The sequence below is a fragment of the Callorhinchus milii genome, unplaced genomic scaffold (assembly GCF_018977255.1).
Source record: "Callorhinchus milii isolate IMCB2004 unplaced genomic scaffold, IMCB_Cmil_1.0 Scaffold1161, whole genome shotgun sequence".
Lineage (NCBI taxonomy): Eukaryota > Metazoa > Chordata > Chondrichthyes > Chimaeriformes > Callorhinchidae > Callorhinchus > Callorhinchus milii.
Window position 1 is genome coordinate 1 of NW_024705902.1, and position 19,775 is coordinate 19,775.

The following is a 19,775-nucleotide window of genomic DNA, read 5'->3' on the forward strand; positions in this document are numbered from 1 at the left end:
TTACTTTGGGTTAGATTGGGGGAGTTGGGCTAGTTTCGGTAAGACTGGGGGAGTTGGGCTAGTTTGGGTAAGATTGGGGGAGTTGGGCTAGTTCGGGTAAGAGTGCATGAGTTGGGCTAGTTTGAGTAAGAGTGGGGGAGTTGGGCTAATTTGCGTAAGACTGTGCGAGTTGGGCTAGTTTGAGTAAGAGTGGGGGAGTTCGGCTAGTTTGCGTAAGAGTGAGGGAGTTGGATTGGTTTGGGTAAGAGTGAGGGAGTGGGGCAAGTTGATAGCTTGATAGTCACCTCCTTTGTCTGTAATATTCTATAATAGTGTGTGATTATTACCATGAACTGGTTGTGCAAGTGATGTTAAACGATCTGGAGTGACAAATCCTCACTGTATGTGTCTTCCGAATCTCGTCATGTGAGAAGTTAGTGGCATTGTTGGCTCCTCTTTTTTCATGCCTTGCATATTACTATGCCATCAGTACATTGCATGGTCAAGTTATGTGTTGTAATCTCTGTGACTGTTGTGTTTGGAATATTACAGTTACCCTATAATTGGGGAATCAGAAGATTGTGGGTTGAAGCCCCACATTCTAGGGCTGACACTCCAGTGCAGTGCTTGAAGGGGCACCACATTATCGAAGGCACTGTCCTTTGGATGAGACATCACTCTCTCCTTCTTTGTGCTCTGTTCAGCCAGACACTAAACATCTTGCATGATGCTTTGGGGAAGGGAGTTTCTTTTTTCTCTTGGTATTCTGGCTGACACTTCACATCTATCTGCAGCGCATCGAAAAGTGTAATAGGCTTCTACCCACTAAACACACAATCACTACACTTTACAGTACATCCTCCCAATGTGAAAGTCTCTAAATCAAATGTAAGGATTGTAATTATTTACCTCTTACCTAGCATCTGTTTACCTAGCAGTCAATAGGAACCTGTTTGTTAGTTGATTAGTGGATAACTTCTGGGAGTAAAAATCGCTCAAAATAAAATTGGTCACTCAATCCACGACTGTCTGTGGGATACTGCTGTGTGCAATTGGCTACCGAGTTCCACCCACAAAATATCCAGTCACTGCACTTTACACTATATTCTGTGAAGCAGTCTATTCACTTTACAATGTAAAGATGATAAGGCTCTATATCAAATGCAAAGATTATTATTATACAAGTATTATCAACTCTCCTCAAACCTAACCCGTTACATCCAAACCTCTTTGTTTTGTACTTTTTTCTGTTTTCAGGGCTTCAGGTCAGTGGAGGTGACAGAGCAAATTGCTCCAGAAAATTTGAAACAACTTCCGGTAGGATTATTACTGACTCCATAACTATTTTGCCACATGTTTAAAAATTCCACCTCTTATACCTTGAAGTTTCTGTGTCACAAACCATCTGCCCTTTAAGGTTCTGTTTCTGAAAGATATGTTTGCTGAGATTATTCGATTGTAACTTATTTTTCTTAAATCTTTGTAATTGCTGGATTAGTGTCCTGGCTGACAATCCCGCAAATAAAATTGCATCCGTGAGTTTTTCCACAAATATCCTTCTACTTGAATGGTGCTATATCAAATGTAAGACCACGGATGCACTCAACGCCCCGGATCTGTACATTATCTCTGAATATTATATGTAGGATTGTGAACTCTGGTATTCTGGAAGGGAATGATAGCTATCATGAAATTAGACACCGTTTATCTTATGGTAGCATCATAAGTTCATCGTGATGTCCTTAAATCCTGAGAATTCTCTCTTGATTTTTCTCCTGGTTTGCTCACAGTGGTATCCAGGAGACTTACCTTTTAATCGTAGATTCCAGAACAATCCGGGAGGGTTGCACCTTGTATGTCAGTAACGCACAGTGAGTGTGTATGTACGTGTGTTACTGTGCATTACTGGCATATGCAAGTTAGCTTGCAGTTACTATCAGTACCACATGGTGAGGGGTGCGTGTATAAGCAACGATTTGCATTTGTGTAGTGCTCTTCAAGCAGGGTAGTGTCTCGGTGAGCTTGCATGCTTGCTTGCTAAGTCAGGACGGAGGTATTTAGAGTGAGAGAGTAACCTAAGTACTTTGATTATAGGTATCTGGCAGGCTGCGACAGAGGAGTGGGGAACAGACGACTGGAATGAAGATGTAGGTAGCTAAATGTTAAAAATTCTGTGTGGCTGTGTGTGTGGGGGGTGGGGAAGAGAAGAATCTCAAAAAAATGGCTGACTGCATGCATCAAAGTCCGCAGGAGTTGGATGGCAAAGCTCTGAGCTCCTTGGCTATAAGCTGTATGTTTCGTATTGACCCGCAAGGCACCTTGCTGTTTTGATGTCTCTTCTTACCTTATTTACCCCACCACCCAAACTCTTTCCCTTTGTGTCCCACTTTACACATTATTTCTCCAGCAGTCCCCTCTTCCGTAATTCATGACAACGGCTTTGTGGACCAAAGTTTTAAACTCCAATCCCCGCAGCTGGAGTTTTCCTCCCCATTAGATCCCATGCCGTGCTCCCTTCACAGGCTGCTGGTCACAACAACAAGATTCCATTTATAAAGCGCCTTTCACGTCAGGAGGACGTCCCAAGGCGCTGCACAGTTGGGTCATCATCCGAGCAGGGGGCGAAATGTCAGGGTGAGGGGAGGGAAGGGAGGGAGTGAGGAAGGGGGAAATGGTCAGGATGAGGGGAGGGAAGGGAGGGAGCGAGGAGGGGGAAGAGAGTCGAGAGGGGAGCTGAAGGCTCGGTCAAAGAGAAAGGTTTTGAGACCGGCCTTGAAGGAGGAGAGGGAGGAAGCAAGGCGAAGGCACTGGGGATGGAGTTCCAGAGCCTAGGGGCTGAGAGGCTGAAGGCCACCGATGGTAGGGCGGTTGGGGCGGGGGACGTGGAGCAGACCGGAGCCGGAGGAACGGAGGGTACGGGTAGGTAGGGTGATAGTAGGTTGGAGAGGTAGGAGGGAGCAAGGCCGTGAATGGCCTTCTAGGTGAGGATGAGGATCTTGAAATCAATCCTCTGGGGGATGGGGAGCCAGTGGAGGCTCAGTCACAGGTGGTGTCTGCAGTTTAAACTCTTATGTTGGGAAAGGGAGAGAAAGGGGGCAGTGAGTCCTTAATTCCTGCTTCTTCCACACCCCACCATCCCACTACACTATAGGTATTGAGTCCTGCATCTATCTATCTGTCTGTCTGATTTGGTGATCACCCGGGGCCTCAGTGTCTCGGATGTCACCATTACCGATAAGGCTGTCTCCGATCACCACTTTTCATCTCCTTCACCACCTCCACCCCCTCCCCACCTCCACCAGACCCACCACCATCTTCTACCGCCCTGGAAGAAGTTACCCCCACAATCCCTAACCGCTGCCTTGGAGTCCTCTGAACTCCTCTCCCTCTGGCCTTCAACCCTCACTGACCCCTCTTCTGCTCTCACCCTCCTCCACAACACCCTCTCCTCCACACTCGACACTCTTGCCCCCATCACCTCCCGTACTGTCTCCTACTCTCGCTCCTCCCCCTGGTTCACCACCCACCTCCGCTCACTGAAGAGCCAGGTGCGGGCCGCTGAACGCACCTGTCAAATCTGGCCTAACGGTCCACCGACAAATCTGGCTGGACCTCCTCAAAATCTACCGCTCCACTCTAGCCTCGGCCAAGTCGTCCTTCTACTCCAGGATAATCCTGGAGGCGAAGAACAACCCCAGGCTACTGTTTTCTACCACATCCCGACTCCTCCGTCCCCCCGCCACCCCGCGCAGGTCATCTCCTCCAACCTTCACTGCGAGGAGATGCTGGATTTCCTTGAATCCAAATCAAGGGAATCCGCTCCGCGGTCACTTCCCCTCCAACTTCCACCCACCCCCACCCCTTCCCTCCCACACTCCGACTCCTACCCATCCTCCCCTACACACCTTCGTACCCGTTTCCCCACCCTCTGTCACCAAACTCATCCTATCCCTGAAACCACCACCTGCTCCCTTGACCCCATCCCCACTCCACTCCTTATCTCCCAGCTCCACCTCCTTGCCTCACATATCACAGACATCAACCTGTCCCTCTCCTCTGGCTCTATTCCCATTCCCTTAAAAACTGCCACCATCACTCCCACCTTGAAAAAACCCTCCCTTGATGCGTCGCAGCTATCAAGCTACCGGCCCATCTCCAACCTCCCCTTCCTGTCCAAGGTCCTGGAAAGAGTTGTCGCCTCCCAGCTGCGCTCTTTCCTCTCCACCCATTCATTATTCGAACCCCTTCAGTCGGGTTTCCGTGCTGCCCATAGCACAGAAACTGCCCTGGTCAAGGTCACCAATGACATCCTGACCATCTGTGACCAGGGCTCCCTCTGCCTCCTCGTCCTCCTCGACCTATCGGCAGCATTCGATACGGTCGACCACGCTATCCTCCTCCACCGCTTGTCCTCCCACCTCAACCTTCAAGGCCCTGTCCTTGAGTGGTTTAGGTCGTACATCTCCCACCGTCTTCACTTTGTTTCCAAGGCTTTTCCTCCACCCCCGCACTGTCTCGTGCGTGTCCCTCAGGGCTCTGTCCTCGGTCCCCTCCTCTTCACCCTCTATATGCTCCCCCTTGGTGACATCATCCGCAGACATGGGGTTAACTTCCACATGTATGCGGATGACACCCAACTCTACCTTTCCTCCTCTACCCTCAACTCCACGACCACCGATGTCCTGACAGCTGCCTGTCCGACATCGAGTCCTGGACGAGAGACAACTTTCTTCAGCTCAACGTGCGCAAAACTGAGGCCCTCCTGATTGGCTCACGTCAGCGCCTCCGCACCTCAGGCGCTGACAGCATCAGCATCCAAGGCTGCACTCTCCACCTCTCAAAGCCAGTCAGGAACCTCGGGTTCTGTTCGACCCTGAGCTGTCCTTTCTCCCTCACATCCGCGCCACAACTGGCACCGCCTTCCATCACCTCCGGAACATCGCCAGACTACGGCACTACCTCACCCCTCACGCTGCTGAAACCTGGTCCACGCCTTTATCACCTCAAGGCTGGACTATGGGAACTCTCTCCTCGCCGGCCTTCCCGGCACCTCCCTCCACAAGCTGCAGGTCATTCAGAACTCTGCAGCTCGTGTACTGTCCCGCACCAGGCCGGACCACATCACTCCCACCCTCGCTCGCCTCCACTGGCTCCCCATCCCCCAGAGGATCGAATTCAAGATCCTCATCCTCACCTACAAGGCCATTCACGGCCTTGCTCCCTCCTACCTCTCCAACCTACTATCCCCCTACCTACCTGCCCGTACCCTCCGTTCCTCTGGCTCCGGTCTGCTCCACATCCCCGCCCCAACCGCCCTACCATCGGTGGCCGGGCCTTCAGCCTCTCAGCCCCGAGGCTCTGGAACTCCATCCCCAGTGCCTTCGCCGCTTCCTCCCTTTCCTCCTTCAAGGCCGGTCTCAAGACCTTTCTCTTTGACCGTGCCTTCAGCTCCCCTCTCGACTCTCTACCCCCTCCTCGCTCCCTCCCTTCCCTCACCCTGACCATTTCCCCCCTCCTCGCTCCCTCCCTTCCCTCCCCTCACCCTGACCATTTCCCCCTGCTCGCTCCCTCCCTTCCCTCCCCTCACCCTGACCATTTCCCCAATGCTCAGGTCCTGACCCAACTGTTAGCGCCTTGTGACGAACTCCCGACGTGAAAGGCGCTCTATAAATGGAATCTTGTTGTTCTTGTTGTCTGTCTTGTGTGTGTTTTTCCCTGTATCTGTCTGGGTCTGGATGTGTGTGCATATGTGTCTGTCTGGGTATGTGTGTGTGTGTGTCTGTGTCTATCTGGGTCTGTGTCTATGTCTGCCTGTCTGGATTGTTGTGTACGTATGTGTGTCTGGGCCTTTGTGTTTGTGTGTGTCTGTTTTTGTGTATGTGTGTGTCTCTCTAGGTTGATGTGTACGTATCTTGTTTCTTTGTGCCTGCCTGTTTGCCTATCTGTCTAGATATCCATCTCATCCTGTCTCCACTCTTGTACGGTCTGCCTCAAGATTTTCCTCTTTGACCCGCACCTTCGATCATCAGTTTTCCTCCACACTCCCTTCAACTATTATTATTATTTTTATTATTATAACTCCTCTCCGCAGCTCAGATGCCCAGCCAAGACTGACCAGCAACTTTGGATGTCCTCAAGACATGAAAGGCGCTGTGTCAATGACAATTTGTTTATGGAAATGGAAGTGAGAGAAAGAGGGGAGTTTCATGATCTGGCACATAGCATCACTAACTGCTGCTCTGTGTAGCTTGTTAGGAGCTTGGCTTGACTTTCTATCTGGTGCGTTTCTGTCCGTTTCTCTTGTTAGCCCCTGACCATTAGCTGTTAGCAGCCACTGACTGTTTTGCGGAGGTGAGCAGTCTGTTTTTTGTTGCCCTTGATGTCTGAAGAGTAACCCTGGTGCTGGCTGGAATGCAGAGGAGCCAGGAAGCCTCCTTATTGTCCATCATTACACCCCTCCTGCCCACAAAAAAATTACTCACGCTCAGTGGCAGGGGGAGGAGTGGGTATTGACCGTCAATGCACATGAAAGAAAGTGGAAAGCCTCCATCCGGTCTGTTCCCCCTCTTCTACCCAGCGCCCCCTCCCCACCCCACACCCTCTCCCTGTCTGTGTTAAGGTTCTAGCTGAGGGGAGAGACAGGTTGTGAGAGAGGTCGGGTGCTGCGTAGAAGCCTCCCACCTGTGCTGATGTTTGTAGTTTGCCCTGTATTTCAGCCAGCAATGGGTAGCTTCCTACCATCGGGCTGCAAACGGACTTCCCCTGCGGCAGTCAATGGCTGCTACCAGGTAAGAGGATGCTTTGCATCTGCAGCCTTGCTTCTCTCTCTCTCTCTCTCTCTCTCTCCATCTCCTGCTCTCATCCCGACTGCCCTCGAGTTCAATACAGCACATATTAGATCAGCTTTGCCCCACCTTTCCCCCCCACCCAAACCACCTCCCTGGGCTTTTTAGAACTCTGTCCTGGAAACTCCTGCTCCTCGCCTCTTTCCTCACCTACTTTCAAGATCTGAATTGACACCCAGTTCTGGTGCAATCACTTCCCAGCACTTTGGGACTTCCTCCCTACATAAAAGACGCCGTAACAATGTAATTTGCTGTTTGTAAGCAACCGGTTTTAAATTTTAAATGAGGGCCAGTCTCCTGGGCCCTAGTCCCCTTCCTGACAATCCTATTTGTCATTAAACACCCTCGCTCCTGAAATTGCCTTTACATCTCTATAAACTGTATCCTCTACCGCCTTCTGCCTTATAAAGTATTAATCTGGGTTTACTTTTTTGATCCCTATTAAAATGTTGTACACCTCTATGAGTTGTCTTCTAGCATGACTAGATTGTCGTAACTGTTGCTCGTAGCTCATTCCTCTTTAACACAGGATCATGCTGGTTGCTCTTCTCAGCACCGCCTTTAGGGTCAAGGCAGCCCCTTTTTGTGTCATTGAAATCAGTGACAAGTTTGGGTGTTGTAGAGGGATGAGATCAGACTGACCGAAGGGCCTTCATCCAAACCAATCTTTTTCTCTTTTCCAGTGTCCCGCAAATAAAAATTGGTCACTCTCTCCATGGCTGTTTACAGGACATTGCTGTTTACTCCAAAACAGTCACCAAATGTTGCCATATATGCTGTGAAGGGTTTGGGATGTCCTCCTGATGTCAACTTTGTTGAATGCAGGGATTATTATTAATTATTACACTAAACTCCTGATAATTCGAACCTGGCTCAATTTGTCACTACCTTTTAAGTCAGGGTGCCAAATGGCCCGAGGACATGTCCAACTTGCCAACTTCCGCTAACTCCCTCCTTCCCCGATAAACATCTACCCAGGACAGACAATTATCTCCTCCAGGAGAACTGAGGAGAGACCCCGAGTGATGTGCCATGCACTTTCCTCACAGAAAACTCCCTCTTTCTCCAGTGAGAAACTACTACTCAAGGCCCTTCATTCTACATTCCCCCCTCCCCTCCCCCCAACACCACCTACTACTGTAACCTCCTAACTGAGCCGTTCCCTTTGCTTAACCCTCACCAGCTTGCTTCATGTCCCCCCGCCAGATTTGCCCATCATTTCCATTTGCCTCCGCTCTCTGAAGCTCTGTTTCTGTAGTTCTCCAGATTCGATCATTCTCTCTCTTCTTTCAAGCCACATCAACACCTAACATTTTGACCACACTTTCAGTCATCTTTTCCCTTTCCCATCTCACACTCGACTAAGCACCGACCCCCAGCTCAGCTACACAGCTAGCAGTGTCAAGCACTTTGAGATGTTTTTCTGACATGAAAAAAGCGCTGTGTAAATGTTGTTATGTTTCTGGAGGGAAACACAAAAATATAACTTTTGTGGCCTTCGGACATTTCTTAAATAGGGCATCCGGCCCTCAGCAGCCAAAAAACCTTGCACACCCCCACACCCCCCGGTTAGAATGTCAGGATGAAATGACAATCCGATCCAGTGTTGAAGCGCCCTGCATTGTCAGGGGTGCTGTCCTTCGGATGAGACATTAAACTGAGGTCCTTGGGGTGTTCCCCGCGTACTGCACTAGAACATCAGCCAAGACTGTGAACTCAGCCAAAACTTTGCCTCCCCTGGTCTAAATCATCAAGCTATCAATATCCTGGCAGAATGTATTTAATCAGAGTGAATAGTTATCAGGAGTTTACTATAATTATACACAAGTCCAATTCCCCCTCCTACTCATTAGTCAGTTTTTTCTCTCAGAGTGACTACTTATCAGCAGTTTACTGTATTTTTAATCCTATCATGCCTGAAAGTCACTATATTAATGCAAGTTGTTTTTGTTCTTGTTTGATCTGTGCTTCTTGCTGAGATTTAATCCTGATTTTCTCTACGCCAGCTCTCGGAGACAAAGATTTTTACCTCCTCCAATGTTGGCTCCCTTCCTCTTGAAAACAAGACTGTAACCATCACAGCAGGGCAAAGGTTGGTAAGGCACTGGGTTCGTAATAACTGTTTTCAAGCCACAAGACATCCGGGAAGAGAGAAACTCCCTTCTCTCTTCCCCACACAGCACAGCCCATAAAATCCTTTAATGTTCACCCAAACAGGCAGATGGAAGCTAGGCACTAGATTGAAATATCGGCTTGGATTGGGAGCTCAAAATGCCAGCTGGCATTCTGTTAAAATATCACTTGATTCATGGTTGTTTGTAGGAACATCACTGTACAAAAATTGGTTACAGTGATCGCTGGCAAAATGCTGACATGCCTTCAGCCACATTCCGACTCCCACCCTCCCTATTCTGCACCCCTCTGGACTCCAACTCCCACCCTCCCTATCCTCCACCCCTTTGGATCCAACTTGATTTGGATAGCTCTTTTGAAAGAGCGGCACAGACATAACAGGTCAAATATATAATGATATTATACATTATCCAGCTCAAGGGACATCTTTCAGACATTTATAAATCTATACTAATAAAACGACAATGTCTGTGTGTGTGTTTCGGCCAAGATCTCAATAACCAATTGACTTAGAGACATGATTTATACCTCTTCGGAAAGATTTTGCATAGGAGAGTGTCATGGCCATATTTTTTTCAGGGATCTCCTATTGTTGATGAGCTATATTTAAAATATACTTTAATTAAGTGCTAAATCTGTGGTATTTGTGGTATTCTGCAACAAAGTTGTGGCAGAGGAAATTAAATGCCTCTCTAGAGAGATACATTTATTAATATATTCTGTAACAAAGTAGCAACAGAAAAGCATGGGCATTTTGGGGGGAGAATATCCTATCATATAAAGTACTAGCTGTGTACCCATTGCAGCTTCACTTGCAACCAAAGGATCCCATATGGAATGTAGACACACAGTCGGGCACACCTATAAACATTTAATTTTGATCTATGCACAGCTGGGAGGATTCCTGTGCGGGGTCTCAGTGGGAGGACTTGGCGCTTTAAAAATGTAATTTTGTTGTTGCTGTGACTTAGCTTCGTCTGTTTTCTTTATTTTCTCTCATATTTTGGGGCTTATTTTTTAATATAGCTCATTAACCTTAGGAGGAAGATCCCCCAAAAAAATACGCCCATGACATTGTCAGCTACAAGAATGGAAAAACTAACAGAACTAAGAGAGGATAAAACTCCTGGTCCAGATGGATTGCATCCGCATATATTAAAAGAATCGAGGGAAGAGATACATAATATGGTAACTAGAGCACTGGAGGACAGATAATGTTATACCTATATTTAAAAAGGGCAATAGAACAAGCCCAGGGAACTACAGACCTGTCAGCTTAACATTGGGGGTAGGAAAGATAATGGAATCCTTACTGAAGGAGAAACTGAATAGAAAAACATCTAGAAATGGAAAACATAATAAAGAATAGTCAGCACGGATTTCAAAAAGGAAGGTCTTCCTGAGCAACCTTATTGAATTGTTTCAAGGGGTAGCAGAAAGAATAGACAAGGGTAATGCGGTAGATGTAATATATTTAGATTTCCAAAAGGCATTCAATAAGGTACGACATGATAGACTAATGAATAAGGATGTGCAGTCAAAGGAAAAATAGAATAGATGGCAAGCTTGCTGCATAACAGAAAACAGAGAGTAGGGTAAAGAGTAACTACTCAGACTAGCAGGGGGTGGATAGTGGTGTTCCACAAGGATCAGTATTGGGTCCACTGTTATTTACAATATACATTAATAATTTGGTTTCGGAAATCTGCAGTACAATTTCAAAATTTGTGGATGACACCAAATTACAGGGTGTAGTTAATACAGAGGATGACTGCAACAAGTTACACCAAGACATTAATAAACTTGCTGAGTGGGCATTTAAATGGCAAATGCATTTGAATGTAGAAAAGTGAGATGGTACATTTTGATAGACGGAATAAGGAAGTCACATAAATCCTGGAAAATAAAAACCTAAATGGGATAGAGGAGCAAAGGGATCTAGGGGTACACATACACAATTCACTAAAAGTAGCAACGCAGGTTAATAAGGCCACAAAAAAAAAAACCAGGCATTGGGGTTCATTTCTAGAGAGATGGAAATAAAAAGCAGGAAAGTTAAGGTAAACCTCTTTAGAACCTTGGTTAGACCAACTTTAGAATACTGTGTGCAGCTCTGGTCCTCACATTATGGGGACAAGGATGATCCCAGAACTGAGAGATTATACTTAGAAAGGCCTGAATATGCTTGGACTCTTCTCTTGAAAAGAGGAGGGTAAGGGGTGACCTGATAGAGGTCTTTAAAATGATGAAAGGTTTCGATAGGGTCAACATAGGAAAGATGTTTCCACTTGTGGGGCCATCAATATAAAATAGTCACCAATAGATTAAATAGGGAAGTTAGAAGAAATGTCTTCACGCAGAGTAGTGGGAATGTGGAACATGCTCCACAAGGAGCTGTTGAGGCAAATGACATAGATATATTTAAAGGAAAGCGAGAGAAGTACATGAGGGAGAAAGCAATAGAAGGTTAGGCTTGAAAGCTTAGTTGAGGAAGGGCAGGAGGAGGCTCGTGTGGAGCATAAACACTGGCGTAGACCAGTTGGGCCAAATGGCCTGTTTCTGTGCTATATTCTAATGTATTTTAATGTATGTATAATATAATTATATATTTGACCTGTTATGTCTGTGCCGCTCTTTCAAAAGAGCTATCCAAATCAATCCCACTCCCCCGCTCTCTCCTCATAGCCCTGATCAACCCCACTCCCACACTCTCTCCTCGTAACCCTATCAACCCCACTCCCTCCCCCCGCTCTCTCCCCATAGCCCTGATCAACCCCATTCCCCCGCTCTCTCCCCATAGCCCTGATTAACCCCACTCCCCCCCCCGCTCTCTCCCCATAGCCCTGATCAACCCCACTCCCCCACTCTCTCCCCATAGCCCCGATCAATCCCACTCCCCCGCTCTCTCCCCATAGCCCTGATTAACCCCACTCCCCCGCCTCTCCCCATAGCCCTGATCAACCCCACTCCCCCCCCCCCGCGCTCTCCCCATAGCCCTGATCAACCCCACTACTCCCCCCGATCTCTCCCCATAGCCCTGATCAACCCCACTACTCCCCCCGCTCTCTCCCCATAGCCCTGATCAACCCCACTCCCGCGCTCTCTCCCCATAGCCCTGATCAACCCCACTCCCCGCTCTCTCCCCATAGCCCTGATCAACCCCACTCCCCCGCTCTCTCCCCATAGCCCTGATCAACCCCACTCCCCCGCTCTCTTCCCATAGCCCTGATCAACCCCACTCCCCCGCTCTCTCCCCATAGCCCTGATCAACCCCACTCCCCCCGCTCTCTCCCCATAGCCCTGATCAACCCCACTACCCGCTCTCTCCCCATAGCCCTGATCAACCCCACTCCCCCGCTCTCTTCCCATAGCCCTGATCAACCCCACTCCCCCACTCTCTCCCCATAGCCCTGATCAACCCCACTACTCCCCCCGATCTCTCCCCATAGCCCTGATCAACCCCACTACTCCCCCCGCTCTCTCCCCATAGCCCTGATCAACCCCACTCCCCCGCTCTCTTCCCATAGCCCTGATCAACCCCACTACCCGCTCTCTCCCCATAGCCCTGATCAACCCCACTCCCCCGCTCTCTCCCCATAGCCCTGATCAACCCCACTCCCCCGCTCTCTCCCCATAGCCCTGATTAACCCCACTCCCCCGCTCTCTCCCCATAACCCTGCAAACTTGTCCTCCCAAAATAATTATCTACTTCTCTGTTAAAAATTGTTATGGAATCGGCTTCCACCGCCTTTCAGGCAATGCATTCCAGATCCCAACAATTCACTGTATGAGAACATTTCTCCTCACCCACCCCTCTGTTTCTTTTAACAACCATTTTAAATCAGTGTCCTCCGGTTACCAACCCACCTGCCAGCGGAAATAGTTTCTCCTTGTTCACTCTATCGAATCACTCATTATTTTGAAAACTTCTATGAAGTCTTCTCTTAATCTTTGCTCCAAGGAGAATAATCCCAGCTTCTTTAGACTCTCCTGATCTATTAGATTATTATTCTTTATAAAGTATAATAATCTAATGTAAACTATAATAATATATAAAGTATAATAATCTAATACCAAGTATAATAATCTTACATATGTATAATACTCTGGCATAAAGTATAACATAAAATATAATATAATTTTATGTATAATAGTGTATAAAGTATAATATAAAGTAAATAATATATAACGTATAATATAATATAATATAAGTATAATAATGTAATATAAACCATAACAATACTGAAATCGACATTCCATATTGGATCTTTTGGTTGCAAGTGTAGCTAAAATGGGTACAGCTAGTGATATATAAATGGCTTTAAATTCACTGCTGTTTGTGGGCATGTTGCTGTGCCTAAAATTGGTTGCTATGTTTACTTACAAAGTCACACAGTCACTGCGCTTTACTGTGAATCCTGTGAAACGCTTTGAGACATCCTCCTGGTGTGAAAGGTGCCGTGTCAAATATAAGGCTTCTTGTTATTCTAGGATTGACTTGGCCGTGTTGTTGGGGAAGCAGCCCACAGCCTCTGAGAATGACCCCACCTCCCTGGACACCACCAGCTCCTCCACCCTCTCCCAACCCCTGGTTTACAGCAACTCAAAGCAACGGTCCACAGCCCAGCCGTCCCCTCCCAGTGCCTTCCCTCAGCACAATATGGTAAATAATGTTGCTTTAGGGGAGAGGGGGAAGAGATACTGGGATGCTAGTTCCTGGTGTGGGTGAGGCACTTGCTTTGTGACACTGCAACCACAACAACAAAATGACATTTGTATAGCGCCTTTCACGTTGGGAGGATATCTCAAGATGCTGGACAGACTAAGAGTTTTGATCCAAGCTGGGGCTCGGGATCGGAGAGGATGGAGGGCAGGGAGGAATAACGATGGGATAACGGTGCTGGCCGGATGGAAAGGTTACATTCCATGAGCCGACGGGTCCTTTTCCATTTAACCCCTATTAAATTCGGGCCCCTTCCACCCCCTTTTCCAGTAGATTTTTCTCTCTCTTCCCCCCTTCCACCACCAACCCCACACAGTATATTCCTGAACCAGGTGAATCCACAGAATTCTAGGGCACTGCTTATGACAAGGCAGACCATCCCTGGGGCAGGAGTCATCCCACTCAGCTCCTGTTAACCCTGCAAGCCAATACGCTAACGGGGAGGGTGATCCCAGCTGGACAAGCAGCGGGAAAGCTGGCCAGTCAGCGCTCTCTCTCTCTCTCGCTCAATGACTAAGCTGCGTGGTTTGAGCTGGTCAGACTCCAGCGGTTAGCCCAACGCGCACTCTGGGATCCCCCCCACCCACCCCCAAGCCAACCTGCTCCTAATACTCACCGGAATTAGGTAAGCGGGATGCATTCCTCCAGAGAGAGAGTGAACATATCATTTGAGCAATCTATCTTTGGGATTTCCATGTGTAAGTGGGATGTGTGAAATTCGCAGCTTGGTTTGTAGACTCTTAAGCAACGGTGATGTGTCAGATATCGAGCTGACCAAAAATTATTTGGACCTTCCCCTTTTTTTTGAGAGAGTATATGACCTGGGAGTGTGGACACACAATGTAGAGGGAGCTTTACAGTATCTGTAACCCTGACCTAGGAGTGTGGACGGATGCACTGTGTAGAAGGAGCGTTACTGTGTCTAACCCTGACCTGGGAGTGTGGACGCAGAGTGTAGAGGGAGCTTTACTGTGTCTCTAACCCTGATCTGGGAGTGTGGACGCACAATGTAGAGGGAGCTTTACTGTGCCCATAACCCTGACCTGGGAATATGGACACAGAGTAAAGAGAGTAAGTGTTGATGTGAATGAAGTGAGTGAGCACGTGCATACGTGTGTGCGTGGGATTGAGGGAGGGAGGTAATGTGAAATGCTGATGGCTTGTGATGACCACTGCTTCCCCTGGCCACAGGTCAGCATGCTGGGGAAGAGCTTTGTTGAGGTGGGGGAGCCCAAGGCTGGCAGCAGTGCGGGCTCCCAGCTCCTAGAGCAGCTGAAAACAGCACAGGCCCTGGCACAGTTGACAGCACAGCACACGCAGCCCAGCAGCAAACCATCCTCCTCCTGGGACGTAGGGCCAACTTCACAACCGTCAGCACTCAGCCAGTTTGGTGAGACACTTCGATTCTTTAGCTTGTGTGTGTATTTTGGGGGTGGGGGTCGTTTGGGGTTCCTGTGCGTGTCCCGGATCCCCTTGGTATGTTTAAGGCCCACAGTCCTATAGCTCAGTGGTTAGAATGCTCTCCTCGCAAGTAAGAGGATTCGGGTTTGATTCCTGGGAAGGACAGGTCAAGGCGAAACCTTAGGCAACTTTCCTTATTTCACACACACACACACACCTTGGTTTACCAGTAGTAAGGAGGAACCTAGTTGTTAGTCAATTGGCGGATCACTTTCCGGGATGAAAATCCCTTCAATAAAAATTTAAGTAAATAAATAATAATTTGGTCACTCAATCCACAACTGTTGTGGGACACTGTTGTCTGCAATTGGCTGCTGCGTTTCATCCACACAATATGCATTCAGTACTTTTTGTAGTGTATCCTGTGAAGAGTTTTGAGACTTCTCGAAGACGTGATAAAGCGCGATATCAAATGCAAGGATTATCGTTGTTTGTGTTCAAATCCTATGTGGCCGCGCCCTCTTCACTACACCCCTACCATTCCTACCATTCGGCCTGCTTCTCACACTCATCCGCAGGATATCTGACCTATCCCATCTTCTGAGGACAAGCTTCCAGTCCTCCTGTAGTCCTTATAATAATAATAATCCTTGCATTTGATATAGCGCTTTTCACGTCGGGAGGACGTCCCAAAGCGCTTTACAGAACACACTGTAAAGTGAATTGACTGTATATTTGTGGGCGAACGCGGCAGCCAATTGCGCACAGCAAAGTCCCACAAACAGTCATAGATTGAAAATGACCGATTTATTATTGTTTTTAGTTTTTTTTTGGAGGGATTATTATTAGGCTCTGTGTGGAGTAAGGAAACTTGCCCAAGGAATTGAACTCAGGTCTCTCACTTGCAAAGCGAGTGCTCTAACCACTGAGGTACAGGACTCCACTTGGGAGGCTGTCAGCCAGGAAACCAGGGAACAGAGAGAAATTCCATTTTATTTTCAAGTAACCCTGCAGCAGAGATATTTAACATCCCCTTGAACAGTGTTCAACCATTTGGCGCTCTCTTTATCACACGGGTAAAGAGAAGGGAGTTCCTGTTTCCCAATGTTCTGTCTGGCAATCTCAATATTATTGTGCTCCAATTGGCTGTTGTATTTCGCCCACCAAATACACAATCATTACAACAAAAACAACTACAAATTAATTTACACAGTGCCTTTCACGTCATGAGGACATCCCAGAGCGCTGGATAGTGAGGGTTTTAGACCTCACTATCCAGGCATCAGGAGGAGGTGGAAGGTAGGGGAGTGTGGGATAACAGGGTGACCGAAGCCACGGTTGGTTGAAGAAGAGGCTCTTCAGATGGCGAGGGAGGGGGTAAGGCAGAGGGACTGTTGGATGGAGTTCCAGAGGGTGGGGGCAGAGAGACTGAAGGTCCGACTGCCAATGGTGGGATGTGCAAGGTGGCGGACATAGAGTAGGCCGGAGCCCGCTGAGGAAAGGGAGCGAGCAGGTTGATATTGTCTTAGCAGTGTATCCCATGAAGCCCTTTGAGAGATCTCGATGACATGATAGGGTGCTGAATCAAATACTAGGGTTGTTATTCTATTTATTATTCTGCCCGAGACAAATGTGTGCGCAACCAAGGTGACTGACAAGCGTGCTAATACACAATATGATCTTCCTGTGGCAGAGTTGAAATCCCAAGCGGACTCTTCAGTCCACAGTACCTTCAGCCAGCGAGGGCCATATGGAAACTCTGGCATGGCTGACCTCTTCATCCTTACAAAACAGCCGACGGCCGAGGCTCTCAACTCCCTCCCCAACAAACCCAGGGGCACTCAGATATCCCCAGGATCGTCAGAGAACCAGCCCTGCAGTCCCGGGCCTGCCCAGCAAAAGCTTAAACCCCCCAGGAAGAAGGTCTCTATTTCATCTAAGGTAGGTGGCATAGGTGGTGGGCGGGTGGCTGGAGCTTGAGTGACCAATTTATTATTTTTTTTAAAGGAATTATTACCCTGGGAAGCGACTAACAAGTAGGTTTTTACTTACCGCTAGGTAAAACGAGGTGTGTTGTTAGGGTATCGGACTCGTTTGCAACCAAGCCTGCACCCAGAAAATAAGTTCAATCTTGACAAACCAAAATGGTGGATTACAACAGTTTATTAAGCATTCAAATAATCTTGGTTATACGAAATTAATGCAACATAAAATAACAGAGCAACACTACCAACCCTTCTATAATCTGCCCTGGAGAGATCTCTAAAGACCACCCCTTAGCCCAACCTTATATACCTTTTGTTTCTTTTTTTGTATGGAGGGCCCCAACAGCCAGTTTGCACCAGTTTCAGTCTGCCTTATTTGGGCTTGTTTTTTACTATTCTATGTGCTTAATCTGAAAAACTTTATCTAAAACTAACAGAAGGAGGCCAATCAGGGCTGTATACAACTCCTTCTGGTTGTATATATTACATTTATACATTCCAACAGTGTGTGTGAATAAGGAAACTTGTCTAAGGTTTTGCCCTAACCCAGGAATTGAATCCGTTCCTATGTTATAGAATTCCAAAAGCTTACCATAAGGTAGAGGGGTTTTAAAGAGAGTATGTGTGTTTGTGTATATACATACAAAGAGGCATTTGGGAGAAGGGTGCTCATCAAGGAGAAGAATGCATAAACACAGGCATAATGAGCAGAGAGAAGGCAGGGAACAGGGTTAGAGTAGAGAGCTCAGGTGGGGAATGCTTTGTCCTATTATGCCACCGTTGGTAGCTGGAGGTTTTGCTTGTCTTGAAAATGAACCTTTTTCTCTGGCTGCAGATCCCAGCTAGTGCAGTGGAGATGCCAGGCTCCACAGACATCACAGGATTAAACCTGCAGTTTGGGGCCTTGCAGTTTGGATCAGAGCCTCTGCTGTCAGATTATGAATCAGCCCCAGCAACTAGAGTGTCAGTCCATCTGACACAGAGCAGCCTCTACACCAGTGCTGTCAGGTATGTTGGTTTTTTATTCTCGATTACATATCTGTGTGTCAGCCTGGCTTCCAGTGTCACTTTTGAGTCAAAGGTTGGTTGAAGACCTGTATTGGGTCAAACAATAGTATTGGAAGCCAAACAGTAGTCCAGAAGGCTGCATCTGACGGATGATTTCATCTGGCCAGAGACCATTTCCCAAAACCATTTCCCTCTCTCCCCAAGTGGCAGTTGGTTGGAAGGACAATCGAGGGAGTGGGAATAATACTTGCCTTTTCTCTGATGTGACAGGTCACTCCCCAGGTGATGGGCAAAGTGGGAATGGGAGATAAAGAGATGTGTGAGAGAGGGAGAGAGTATGTTTCACAGAGAGAGGGAGAAAGAATGATTGAGAGAGGGAGAGAACAGAGAAAGAAAAAGAGAGAAAGTGTGATGGAGAGAGAGTGTGAGGGGGAGAGAGAGAATGATTAAGAGAAAGAGAGAGAAGAGTGATAGAGAGATATAGAGAGCATGAGAGATAGTGGGAGAAAGAAAAAAATGAGAGAGCAAAGAGGGGGAAAGTGAGGTGTTTTGTGGTTCACTGTCAGGACAGACAATCGTCTCCTGCAGGAGAACCGAGGAGAGACCCCGAGTGATGTGCCATGCACTTTCCGCACAGAAAATTCCCTCTTTCCCCAGTGAGAAGCTGAGCTCATAGTTCTATAGACTTAGAACCAACAGCATTTTGTCTGAGAGGTGTGAATGCGACAAACTGAACTAGACTGATCACTGGGTTGTACCGTGAGTGCAATAAGTGGTGGTTTAACTATCTTTTTCTCTCCTATAGTGAAACCTCTTCCACCATCTCCTCTAACCCAAGCCAGGATTTGGGGTACCAGCCCAGCTCTATCACCGCCTCTGTGTTCACAGTTCAGAGCAGTGCCCAGGGCACACAGTATGATCCAAGCTCCAGCCAAAAGGCTCCCTACTGCAACTCCCTATCCTCCTCACCACAGAAAGACATAACACAGGGCAAGGTAATACTTTACAACCATAACACAGGCCAAGGTTACGATTCCGCTTCCGTAACACAGCATAGTTACTGATCTCAGCCCGGGGGGTGGGTGTTGTGTGCTGTCCCCATGCCATGCAGTTACTAATCTCAGCCAGGAGGTGGTGGTTGGGGAACACAGAATAGGGACAAAGGAAACGTTCTCTGATTGGCGGGATGTGACAAGTGGTATCCCCCAGGGATCTGTACTGGGACCGCAGCTATTCGCCATATAGATATAATTGATTTAGAAGAAGTAATGGGAAGTTTCATATCAGAATTTGTAGATGACATAAAGTTAGGCTCAGTAAATTGTGTAGATAGGAGCAGGAAGACAGAAAGGGACTTAGATCAATTAAGTGAGTGGGGAAAGTTGTGGCAGTTGGTATTTAATGTGGAGAATTGTGATCCAAAAATAGCAAAATGGATCCAAAAATAGCGAAAAACAAATATTTTCTAAATGTGGAGAATCAAGAAATTTGGATACACAAATCAGTAAAAACAAGCTCACACGTGCAAAATGTTATCGGAAAGGCTATTGGAATGTAGGCTTTTATCTCAAGGGGCTGGAATGTAAAGAAAAGGAAATAATGCTTTAACTGTAGAGAGCCTTGGTCAGAACCAGTCTGGAGACTGCGTTCAGTTTGGGGTACTCCCTCCAGAGCCAATATATCCTTCAAGCACCTCAGGAA

The 19,775-nt window shown here is 47.5% G+C and overlaps 1 protein-coding gene across 1 annotated transcript; it reads left to right on the forward strand.

Annotated features, from left to right (window-relative positions):
• Window positions 1-1,242: 1,242 nt before the first annotated feature.
• LOC103172077 (ubiquitin-associated protein 2-like) lies at window positions 1,243-19,069 on the forward strand (the record flags this gene model as incomplete). The annotated part of the gene is made up of 9 exons (XM_042346619.1): window positions 1,243-1,296; window positions 2,074-2,126; window positions 6,696-6,767; window positions 8,831-8,916; window positions 13,449-13,620; window positions 14,872-15,070; window positions 16,775-17,022; window positions 17,902-18,074; window positions 18,880-19,069. Coding segments are annotated over exons 3-9 (1,134 nt in total), but the record flags the coding sequence as incomplete, so codon positions are not given.
• Between the last annotated feature and the right edge of the window lie 706 nt (window positions 19,070-19,775).